Source organism: Equus quagga, chromosome 6 (genome assembly GCF_021613505.1).
Source record: "Equus quagga isolate Etosha38 chromosome 6, UCLA_HA_Equagga_1.0, whole genome shotgun sequence".
Taxonomy (NCBI): Eukaryota; Metazoa; Chordata; class Mammalia; order Perissodactyla; family Equidae; genus Equus; species Equus quagga.
The window spans coordinates 32,332,357-32,344,589 of NC_060272.1; the positions used below are offsets into that span (position 1 = coordinate 32,332,357).

At 43.0% G+C, this 12,233-nt stretch overlaps 1 protein-coding gene across 9 annotated transcripts in view; it reads left to right on the top strand.

Annotated features, from left to right (window-relative positions):
* Nucleotides 1-826: 826 nt before the first annotated feature.
* The window catches only part of MYCBP2 (MYC binding protein 2), a 255,562-nt gene continuing 244,155 nt past the window's right edge, over nucleotides 827-12,233 (top strand). For all 9 annotated transcript variants that reach the window (XM_046664365.1, XM_046664367.1, XM_046664368.1 and 6 more), the window contains exon 1: nucleotides 827-1,399. In XM_046664365.1, the coding sequence (XP_046520321.1) occupies nucleotides 1,098-1,399 (302 nt within the window). In that variant the 5' untranslated portion in view covers nucleotides 827-1,097. The remainder of the gene's footprint in view (nucleotides 1,400-12,233) is intronic.

The following is a 12,233-nucleotide window of genomic DNA, read 5'->3' on the forward strand; positions in this document are numbered from 1 at the left end:
TCAGATATTATACAGTCATAGTCACAATTATAGTTTCAAGTCATATTCAAGATTTATCTTTAGTAACCTAAGTCTGGGCGGAAAAAGATCAGCCATTAAGTGACCACTGTCAAGAATATCAGTGCATTCTTAGGGTGAGTGTGGAGTCAACAAAAAAGTATTATTGCATTAAGATTTAGCTCTGATGTAAATGTTGAGAACAAGAATTTAGGAATGACCCTAGCTTGTGAATACTCGCATATCTGTGAATTCTATTTACACAGAAAAACAGAATGCACTAGATTCTACCTATTTTTTGTAAGTAAAAGCTGTTTTAAACAGACAAATCCTAATGACAAAAAATCCAAAATAAGATCGCCAAAGGGACTTCTAATTGGGCTGGCCTTGTTTGCCTTGAATTCTGAATTAACCAGCACTATTCACAGTAAATCTTCACGTCGGCAGCACACACTTTGGCAAAAGGTAGCAGGAGTGCGTACACACTCATCCTCTGACGGTGGGCACCCTCCTGCTTGCTTTCAGGTCCTAGTTCTCCCACCTGGAGGCAACCTCATTACCTGAAGCCGGCGGCACGTAGCTGACAGCCTTCCCAGCACTTTCCTTACTCCTCCTCAAGCTGCTAGTAAAACCCGGAGAAATGGATTTCTTTCGGATTCTGCACCACACCAGCGCCCCACACCCAAAGCCCCGAGGCTGAGGGAGTGGTGGCGGAGAGGCGGGGTGAGAGAGAAAGGGGCTGGAGTTACTGAGCATGTGCGAGGAGTGGCGCATGCCCAGTGCGGCCGGCAGCTTCCCATTGCGGGTAGCCCCGGCGGTGGCAGCGGTGGCGGCGGCGGCAGCGGCGGCACCGCCTCCTCCTCACGCTCCCGGGGTGGCGGGGTTAGATGAGCGGCCCCAGTAGCGGCGAGGGCGGCGCGGGGGGGAGGAGGAGGAGAAGGAGGAGGAGGAGGAGGTCGCTGTCTTTGTAGTCTCCCTGCTGCGGGAGCGAGAGGCCGCCGCCGGAGCCGTCGTCGTTGGAAAAGGGCTGTGTGTGCGCGCGCGTGTCTGCCTGCCCGGCCCGCGGGGACGAGGCGGCGGCGGCTGCGGCGGCGGCTAGGATGATGATGTGCGCAGCGACTGCCTCCCCCGCCGCCGCCTCATCGGGGCCCGGCGGGGACGGGTTCTTCCCAGCCGCCACCTTCTCTTCCTCCCCGGCGCCGGGGGCGCTGTTCATGCCGGTTCCGGAGGGCTCCGTGGCTGCCGCGGGGCTGGGGCTGGGGCTGCCGGCCGCGGACTCCCGGGGTCACTACCAGCTGCTGCTGTCAGGCCGGGCCCTGGCCGACCGATACCGGAGGATTTACACAGCTGCGCTCAGTGACAGGGACCAGGGGGGCAGCAGCGCTGGACACCCGGCCTCCAGGTGCGTCTCCGGGTTCCCTTCCTTGCGCCACATACCGCATGTGTGCCCGTGCCCGTTTGCGTGTGTGTGTCTACGTACATTTTTACCGAACTGTCTTTCAGCCAGCGCTTGACGCTGGGTGGTAGAAGCACTTACTGAGATGGAAGGGTGCGGTGGCAGCAGTTGCTGCTCTAAGTGTGTGACTCTCTTTATGGGGGGGGGGAGTGTTACTGAGGGTGGGAGGGTAGCGTGTGATGCTAGAAAAGGTGATCGTGCTGGTCGGTTATGACACGTGTGTGTGTATTGTTGAGGAAGGGGGAGGAATGGCTAGAGGGTAAGGGGGTAATACACGAAGAGAATTTGCAGGAGTGGTGAGGGAAGTGGCGTTTCCAGTGTCTCTGCCGCAATGGTATTTGCACGTATTTCTTATCCCCCCCCCCCCCCCCCCCCCCCAATGACATTCCATCCTCCCCTTTCCACTTCTCTAAAAAATCTGCCTTTCACTAAGGGGAGCAGTGGTATAGGTTAAGGATAGTGTCATATATATAGGATGAGTTTTATATAATCAGCCTGTCGCATTAAGGCTTGGATTTCAATTTAAGAGATTTATGCAAAAAAGATTCAGAATGGGATTTATGTGGATGTGAAAGGTGGCTGATACAGATTTTTAGAGCTGTGCTGTGATAACCAGACCTTTTGGTCTTCTAGAGATGTGGTTGCATCTGCTCTTGTGTTCTGATGTCCCTTCGGCCATTTCCCTTCGTCTTCTGTTGTATTTCCTCTGTCACAGTCTTTATAGTAAAGGAGGTTTTGTGGGGAAAAGGGAAAGCTGAAGAAGTTCAAAATATGACAGCTGCTATAGTATTCAACTACCACCAACGAGAAAATTTGAGTAGCTCCTGGATCTCTTCCTAGGCTAGCTGCACCTTCAGCTTCATTGATGTGGGAGATGTTAAATCACTTTCATTTTCTTTTTCTTAAAATGTGGGTGTCTTTTTGCTAAGGCTTCTCCTATTGTTTTCTTTTCCATGCCCTTACATTCCACATACCGTGAAGGATGGTGACTGACTTGTTTTACCAGTTTGGCTTTGACAGTGGTAATTGGGAGTTGGCTTCGTCTTTTTTCTGACTTGCAATACGTATGAAAAGCATTGTAGGATTTTGTCAAGTAAGTTAGAGTTTACTGTATTTATTTAAATGTGTAGTTTGTTGGACAATAACCGGATGTCATTTTCTTCCATTATGAAATGGGCTGGGCTGTAAGTCAGGTATTTGTAGTTTACCAGAATGTGTTGTGACTCTTAGCCATTGCAGAGGGTTGTAAAGCTGGAGCTTTGTTCACACTTTTTCTGGATAAACCAGTCTTCTCGTGTCTATAATTGTTTACAGGATTGGGCACATAAGTACTTTTATCATAAGTCTATAAATGTGTGTAACTACCTTTTGCTGTCTAAACTGAAGGCCATAATGGCACAAGTCTGATTCTTGCTAATGTTTTTGAAAATAACACAGAACCTCGTTGGACAGTTTGCTCTGATAATTAGGTATAATTTTGAGCTGTGAGTCTCTAAATTATGGCACTGTAGGTACATCTTTACAGACCCCTCTCAACTTGAATTTATTTTGTATGTTGTTTCCATACTTAAGCAATAATTTGTGACTGGTATTTTCCTATTTTAACTTTCTACTACTATTTAACTTTAACTTACTACTATTTTTAACTTAAAATTGTAATAATACAATTTCTATGTATCTAGAACTGTATTTAACACATATATAGATTAACCACATATATAAAATTTGTGAGTAATTTTTAGTCTTTGGTCTATGTTTCTACTAGCTGTCAATTAAAATTAATGAAGAATTCAAGTATTTCAAGAAGTACTCATGGAAACCAGCCTTAAATTGTATAATATTGCCTTCTAGAGCTTATTCAGAACATTATTGTTTGTTATAGTTCACGTTATTTTTTCTCAGTCTTAGCCTGCACCTATTCTTTATTGAGGATTTGCTTAAGACTTCAATCACATTTCTTATTAAATATGATGGGGAAAGTGGAGCTAGGATTTAGGTTCTGAATGCATGACACAATTATTTGTATGGGGCACTAGTTGAGGTAGAGGAGAGAGAGAGATCTTTTCAGAGACAGAGAATGGGGCAAGAATAGAGGATGAAGCTGTAGTGAGCACCAAATGTAAAGGTGTGAGAGAAAGGAGACAGTGAAGGAAGCTGAAAAAAAGAGATAAGAAATTAAGAAGAGAACCATGAGACAGTAGCACCTCTGGTCCTAAGAAAGTGGAGTGAAAGTCCTCAGCAGTGTGAAATGCTGAAGAAAGCGAGAACACTTTCCAGGTCACTGATGACTTTTGAGGAAGTGGTCATACTAGAGAGATGTGGTGAGGAGTCAGTGGGAGATGTTGGGGTAACGGGGAGATGCATGGTTGAAGGAGGAGTATTCAAGTGTGGGAGGGTGGTGGGAAACATTCAGTAAGTGGAGAAGGAGGGATTGAAGAAGTGAGAGGGGATAATTGATGGGGAGAGGTCAAAGGGAGATCTCAGGGAAAGGTTTAAGAGGACAGGTGGAGAGGTTAGCCGTTGAAAAAAGTTAGGGGCTAGTCTTCCTTTATGAGAGAAGAGGAGGAGGTAAGTATTTATAAATGTCAAGACTAGGAGTTTATTGAGGGTAAGAAGTATATTCTGTTTATTTTGGTAATCCCAGTGTCTAGCATACTTTCTGGCACCGATTTTGTACATATCAAGTGCCTACTGTGTGTCAGACACTGTTTTAGGTGCTGTGATGTAGCAGTGAACAAGATAGACAAGGGCTCTGTTCTCTTGCAACTTCCACTCTAGTGGGAAGAAATAAACAACTAGATAATTTCAGGTAGTGTTAACTATGAAGGAAATAAAACCGACTTTGTGTGATAGACAATTTGTAGGGAGGGGTTATTTTAGGTAGGGTGCTCAGGACAGGTCTCTTTGGGAGTTGACATTTAAGTTGAATCGAAATGATGGGATGGCGGATCTAGAGGAAGAGTGCTTTAGGAAATTGTAAAGGCTCTGAGGCGGCAACCAGCTTGTTGTGTTCAAGGAACAAAAACAAGGTGAGTGAGTTATCAGTCAGTGTTGAATGAATTAATTACTGTGGATTAGGCATACAGTAGAGAAGTTGAGGGCTGCAAGCCTAATGGAGTCAGTGACTTTGATGGCATTCTAACGAAGTGGTTAAGAGCTTGGACTCTGAAGCTAGACTGGTTTTAAATCCTGACCCTGCTACTTTTTAGCTGTGTGACCTTGGGTGCGTTATACAACTTCTATGCCTGAGTTTTGTTTTTTTTTTAAATTTTTTTAAATTGAGATATAACTGGCACGTAACGTTAGTTTTGGTTATACAACATAGTAATTCCATTTTTGTATATATTGCAAAATGTTCACCGCAGTAAGTCTAGTTAACATCCATCACCACAGTTACAATTTTTTTCTGTAAATGAGTACTTCTTTTTTTTTTTGAGGAAGATTAACCCTGAGCTAACATCTGCCACCAATCCTCCTCTTTTTGCTGAGGAACACCGGCCCTGAACTCACGTCCGTGCCCATCTTCATCTACTTTATATGTGGGACGCCTACTACAGCACGGCTTGCCAAGTGGTGCCATGTCTGCATTCGGGATCCGAACCAGGCGAACCCCCGGCCACCCAAGCAGAACATGTGCACTTAACTGCTGCTCGGGGGGTGGGGGTGTGGGGGGGCTGGCCCCATAGATGAGTACTTTTAAGATTTACTCTTTCAGCAACTTTCAAATATACAATACAGTATTTCTTTCTTTCTTTCTTTGGTGAGGAAGATTGGCCCTGAGCTAACATCTGTGCCACTCTTCCTCTATTTTGTATGTGGGACACTGCCACAGCATGGCTTAATGAGCAGTGTGTAGGTCCACGCCTGGGATCTGAACTCACAAACCTTGGGCCACTAAGCAGAGTGCTCGAACTTAACCACTGTGCCACCAGGCCAGCCCCATACAATACAATATTATTAACTATAGTCACCATGCTGTACATTATATCCCCATGACTTATTTATTTTATAACTGAAAGTTTCTACCTTTTGACCACCTTCACACATTTTGCCACCCCCCTCCCCCCACTCCCCACCCCATCTGGCAGTCTGGCAACTACCAGTCTGTTCTCTGTATCTATGAGTTTTGTTTTTGTTTTTGTTTAGATTTCACATATAAGTGAGATCATACGGTATTTGCCTTTCTCTGTCTGATTTATTTCACTTAGCATAATGCTCTCAAAATCTATCCATAGTGTCACAAATGCAAGATTTCCTCCTTTTTTATGGCTGAACAGTATTCCATTGTATATATGTATCACATTGTCTTTATCCATCAGTGGACACTTAAGTTGCTTCCATGTCTTGGCTCTTGTAAATAATGCTGCAGTGAACATGGGGGTGCAGATATCTGTTCGAGCAGTATTTTAATTTCTTTCAGATAAATACCCAGAAGTGGAATTGCTGGATCATAATATAGTTCTATTTTTAATTTTTTGAGGAACCTCCATACTGTTTTCCAAAGTGGCTGCACCAATTTACATTCCCACCAACAGTGCACAAGGATTCCCTTTTCTCCACATCCTCTCCAATACTGATTTCTTGTCTTTTGTTTGATAACAGCTGTTCTATCAGGTGTGAGTTGATATCTCTTTGGGGTTTTGATATGCGGTGCCCTCATGATTAGTGATGTTGAGCACCTTTGCATGTACCTGTTGGCCATCTGAATGTCTTCTCTGGAAAAATGTTTATTCGGATCCGCTTTCCATTTTTAAGTTGGACTGTTTGCTTTTTTGCTGTTGAGTTGCATGAGTTCTTTATATATTTTGAATATTAACCCCTTATCAGATGTATGATTTGCAAATATTTTCTGCCACTTGTTAGGTTGCCTTTTCATTTTGTTGATGGTTTCCTTTGCTGTGCTGAAGCTTTTTAGTTTGATGTAGTCTCACTTGTTTATTTTTGGTTTTGTTTGTACTTCAGTTTTCTTATATGTAGAATGGGGATGATAATGAGGATTGTTTGGTAGATGAAATGAATCCATATATGTAAAGTGCTTGGTACATTAAGTCCTGTTAAATATTAGTTATTGATTTCTACTGAGAGTGTGGGGGCAGATGGGGTTTGGGGACTTAAAGAGAAGACAAGGATCATGTCTTACTCTTATTTATGGTCTCAATAACAGTTGAATGTGGGAATAACCTTCATTTGTTCAGTGACTGAATAAATATGTTTTTGTATGATTGGCTCAATCAAAATTGGAACATTCCCATGGGGAAAGGGATTGACCAGGAGGTGAATAAAGGAATGTTTGCTCAGCTCTGAGTGTGAATGGCAATATATCATTGCACTTGGGAAGACCCATAGCACCGTGGCTAAATCTGCTCTGGAGGCAGATTGCCTTAGTTTCAAACCCAGTCCTACCTTTTTTTGTCTGTCTTAAATTGGGCAAGTTAATTAGCATTTCCTGGTTTCTTTACTTGTAACCTTATGCAGTTATTGAAAGGACGCTGTGCCTGTATATGGTAAGTACTCATTAAACGTTAGCTGCTGTTGTTGTTGTTGTTGGTATTATTATTAAAATCACATATTTAAATTCCAATCCGTATGATATTGTAAGTTTTTCCACTCAAAAAAGAAATGGAAAAGACTGCTAGTTGAGTTGATTCAAGGTTGAAGTGTGACTGGAGGTCAAAGAAAAAAAGAAAGTGAAGGTTTTTGGTGACAGTGATTGACTAAATGGTAAAAAGAAAAGTGATGCTAGGAGGGGACTGATAGACTGGAAGATAAAGAGGAGTCAGGGTATCTGGGTTGAAGTGGTAGAGGAACAAGGGTGGTGGAAACAATAGAGGAGATTGTGATTAAAATGGGGAATTGCTTTTCTTCTCTAAGCTAAAAGCATTTTGTTCCTCCAGCTGCTTTATCTCTTTCTTTTTAGAAATGGTATTTGAGCACATCCCTCAGATGCATGAGATTTCAGTTGTAAGAGGTTAAGTAATCAATCCAACAAAGGTTCAGGGATTACCACTTGATGCTAACCGTTGGCCTTGTAAAGACTTATGACTCCGTTTCTATGCTTCAGTTTATTGTCTGGATGGGGGTGAAAAATACAAAGGCAGGTACTTATAAAAGTGTTAAATGAAATGACTAAGAAAACATAGCCTATTATGACAAAGGGATGGCATTCTGGGCTGGCGCAAAAGCATGAGCAAGAGATGAAGAAAGCACAGTTTGCGTGTAGGTAATGGTAATAATTTGTTAGAGTTAGAATGTAGGTGTTAGGGGGGATAGTAGTGGGAATTCACCTGAAAAAATGGAGGTTTTGGCCAGAGGGTAGGGCAGCTTGAACAGCAACGTAAGAATTAAATTTTATTCAGTAGACACTGATGGTTTTGAGCTATGAAGAGACATTATTATAGGAGTGTTTTAGGAAGTGATGTGGGATTGAATTAGTGAATCAGTGTATCTATATTTGTGGATGGGTAGCAATTTGCTTTGTAAGCTGTTACATCTATAGAGTCCTATATAAACACATGTTAAGGCAAAAACTGCTCTGTTGGCATATTGGTAGGTAGAAATATGAAATGAATTAGTCTCCTAGCTCAAGATAAGAGAAAATCTTGCCTTTGGGCTTAAAAAGAAAATAAAAATGTTAATTTCAAAATTCTTTTGCTTTTTAAGATATATGTTTAAAAAATCAACAGAATAGTGAGAATAGTCTCACATTTTTATTCAAAAACATTAAATATTCAGGTTTTTTGGGGGAGGGGCCAGGTTAATTGCGGTTTAATTTACTTACGTATAATAAAATTCAGCTTTTAAGTGTTCATTTGAGGGGCTGGCCCTGTGGCCGAGTGGTTAAGTTCGCGCGCTCCGCTGCAGGCGGCCCAGTGTTTCGTTGGTTTGAATCCTGGGTGCGGACATGGCACTGCTCATCAGACCACGCCGAGGCAGCGTCCCACATGCCACAACTAGAAGGACCCACAACGAAGAATACACAACTATGTACCGGGGGGCTTTGGGGAGAAAAAGGAAAAAATAAAATCTTTAAAAAAAAAAAAAGTGTTCATTTTAAGTCTTAGAACCATCACCACATCCAAGCATAAAACGTTTCTATCACTCTGAAAAGTTTCTTCAGTCCTACCCCTGGCCACCACAGATCATTTTTGTCACCAGTATTTTCCCTTCTCTAGAATGTCTTATAAGTCTAGCTCCTTAAGGGCAGGGCCTCAGATATTGTTAATCTCTGTGTCTTCTATCCTCATATTTCCTGTAAGTGGAAGTTAGGCCTTAAAGCTTCATTAGGTTTTGGTTAAACATTTTTTAGCAAGAATATTTGGTATATAGTGCTGAATGCTGCATATGGCATCCTATCCAGAGGTTTTCAGGTTGTCTCGCTGTTTAATAATGCTCAGTCTAATTACTTGGGTAAGATGGTACCGATCAGATCTTCTCTACTATGACAAGGGTATGGCATTGTGGGCTGGTGCAAAAGCATGGGCAAGAGGTGAGAAAGCACAGGTTGTGTGTAGGTAATGATGGAATTTTTCATTTGCAATAAGCAGGTAATCATGGGTAATAACTTCGGCATACTGTGAATATCTTTTATCTAATGGTTTTAGCATCCTTTGATAATCCTTGTCTGAGTTAGTAATTTCATTAGGGGTTTCAAAATGATGATTTTTATAATTCTCTTATTCATTTTATATTTATGCATTGGTGCTCTTTTGCAAAGGAGACTTTTCCCTCATCAACTGGTGATGAACTGTAGTTCCTCCTAAGAACGCAGGGTAAATGCTTAATTCTCTCCCCTAATTAGCCACATTGGTGTAATATCCAGTAGTGGTGTGGTGGGTGCTGTGGTTCACCACCCAGATCTCTTGCTTCGGGTGGAAGTTCCCCTGGCTGCTGGGCATATTGGCATCTAAAACTGATTGCAGCGGAGCCCCTCTCCAGGCGTTGCCTGAGCCGGCAGAGCTGCTTCCCTCAAAGTCATGCCTCTTCTTCAGGGTCACCAGTCTCCAGTGCCTGTTCTGTGTGGGGATGTAAATGCCCGGCCCTCTTGCCCCAATGCAGGACAACTTTGAAGATCTGTCTCAACTCCAGAGCTTCCCATGGGATTGGCTGAGGCCTTCCTGTGACAGCACTGCAATTCAGCTTCTTCCTCTGTTTGGTCTTACTTCCTTCACTCTCCCATAATTGTTGATTTGGAGGGCATTCCCCAATAAATTTCTGGTGTTTAGATCTCCGTTCGAGAGTCTGTTCCATAAGGAACTTTATTCAAGACAATTGTGGTGCCCTGAGTGGTCTGAGGAAGTAGCCTTTGATTAAGGAAGGGCCAACTCCCAGGCATAGTGGTTAAGTTCAGCAGGCTCCGCTTTGGTGCCCAGGTTCATGGGTTTGGATCCCTGGCGTGGAACTACACTGCTTGTCGGCCTAGCTGTGGTGGTGACCTACGTAGAAAGTGGAGGAAGATTGGCACAGATATTACCTCAAGGCTAATCTTCCTCAAGCAAAAAAAGAGGAAGATTTGCAACAGATGTTAGCTCAAGGCTAATCTTCCTCAGCAAAAAATAAAGAATAAAAAAAATAAAATGGGATTAAGGAGCTAGATTATCTGCTGGCCTGGCTGGCAGTGATAACCCACTACTGGCTATAGAAGGAGCACTAATACTGGTAACTTTTGGCATGCACTGTAGCTGTACACCTGTTAAAACTTTAACTGATGGTGAATTGGAATGGGATTTCTGTAAAAGGGAATGCACTGGTGGGTACTATATGTTAGGCTTTTGAAAGGTTCAGAGAAGTTATTAATTATAAGGACAGCATAATCAGATGGTTGTTGGTGAGTGCCATTGATAGACTGGAGAAAGACACTGAAATGCTGAAGGTAATTTGGGGCAAAATGAGAAAGCGATTTCTTTAGCATCATGTAAAGAAACTTATCTTCTGCGGTAAGAGGAAAGGAAAAGCTAAGAGTAGGCCCAAGACTTAATTTCAGGAGTAGCGGAGCTCCAGGATGGGTTGAATTCTGCACAAGTCAGCTATGCCAGTGTCTGTGCTTTCGTTAGAAATGAACGGGACCATGACCCTTGGGGTGGGACATCTGAGTTGATGTACTTGAAAATCTTGAAATCCCTAATTCCCCCAAGCCCTCTCTGGGCCTGCAGAAGTGGCCTTTGTCTCCTGGCTAGAGGATAGTTGCTTGAAGACTATGCTACCCCTATTACCCCCATCTACTCTCTTTTCCCCTGCTGGATATCGCCAAACCATTGACTAGAATTACAACAAAACTTACTGGGAGGTGCTGGGCCTGCTAAGGGGGGAAAGGGACTGCATGTTTGTGTGCGCATGGGTGCACACTCGGACGTGCACACACACACACACACACACAGTGATTCCCCAACTGTGCACCAAGGCACCCCAAACACCACAGCAGACACACAGAAATTACCATGGAATATTTCAGAATTTCAAGGGAAACACAGCAACATCTGTCAACAAACTACCTGCTTGAAGTAGGTCATGGTTCCGACGTTAGATCATCTTACATTCCTTTTGATGGTGTCATATCTTTTTGAAGTTGAATTTTTGATATTTGCTGTGATACAAATCAAGCACTGCACCAAAGTCAATGTGGAACAGGGAAGGAAGACTGCATGTGCAGGCTGATTCCACATTTGAGAAGTTGTGCAGTGCCCAGCAGGTGCATATATCCTATTATTAAGTAATTGTGGTTATTTAAGAATGAAATAAAAATGTTTTTTCTTTCAATTTATGTGTATTCTTTTTTCAAATGGCTACTAAGTTGTTAGGACATAAATTCTTATTAATTATTTGAATCTAACTACTTAGTAAACACTGCTGTTAAGTATTTCTTTTGGCCTACAAGTGATGTGAAAAAATTACTGATGATGTCTGTACAAGGGTCCAGTAACAGACTTCTACTTATCAGTGCTGATCTAGGACCTGAGTTGCTGAATGTCTGGCCTGACAGTAGCAGAGACTAGCTGTTCTTCAGGGAGAACAACCAGTCCTTATGCCCTGGAAAGCACTGTGATTCATTTTGACTGGAGTTGATGCGTATTCTGAGTCTGAGTTTGCCTTTCCAGCTTGCAGAGGCTCAGCCTGTGCCGCTGTTTGAGGTCTTACGGAGTGTTTGATCCTTCAGCACAAGGTCCCACATAACATTGTTTCGGAGTAAGGGACCTACGCAAAGGAGGATCCGTGGGATCCATTTGTCCCATCATGCGCCATACCACCCAGAAGCTGCTGACCTAATAGAGAGTAAAAGTCTTTTGATGGCACAACCAATGATGATACCCTGGAGTTAGGACGTGATACCCTGCAAGGATGAGGTCCCATCCTCCAGTGTTCCCAGTAGGAAGAACACATGGAAATTGTAGTGGCTCCACTTAGCATCACTCTCAGTGATTCACTGGGGAGTTTATGCTTCCCATTTCTTTAGCTCTGAGCACTAGGGGTCCTGGTTCTCAGAAAGGAAATGTTTCCAACAGAAAACACTCCAAGAGTCATCTTACATTTTAAGGCACAGCTACCTCTGGGACTTGGTGCTCCTTTTCCAGGAAAAGGAGTCACCATTTTGACAGGGCTTGTGCACCTGATCATCTGGAGGAGGTAGGGCTGCTGTTACGTAATGGAGCATAGGGGTTTGGCACACAGGTGACCTGGTGGGTGTATCTTAGTACTTACATGTCCAGTTTTTTTTTTAATTTTATTTCTCTATTTTTTATATATATGTATTTTGTTTTTCCTTTTTCTTCCCAAAGCCCCCCAGTAC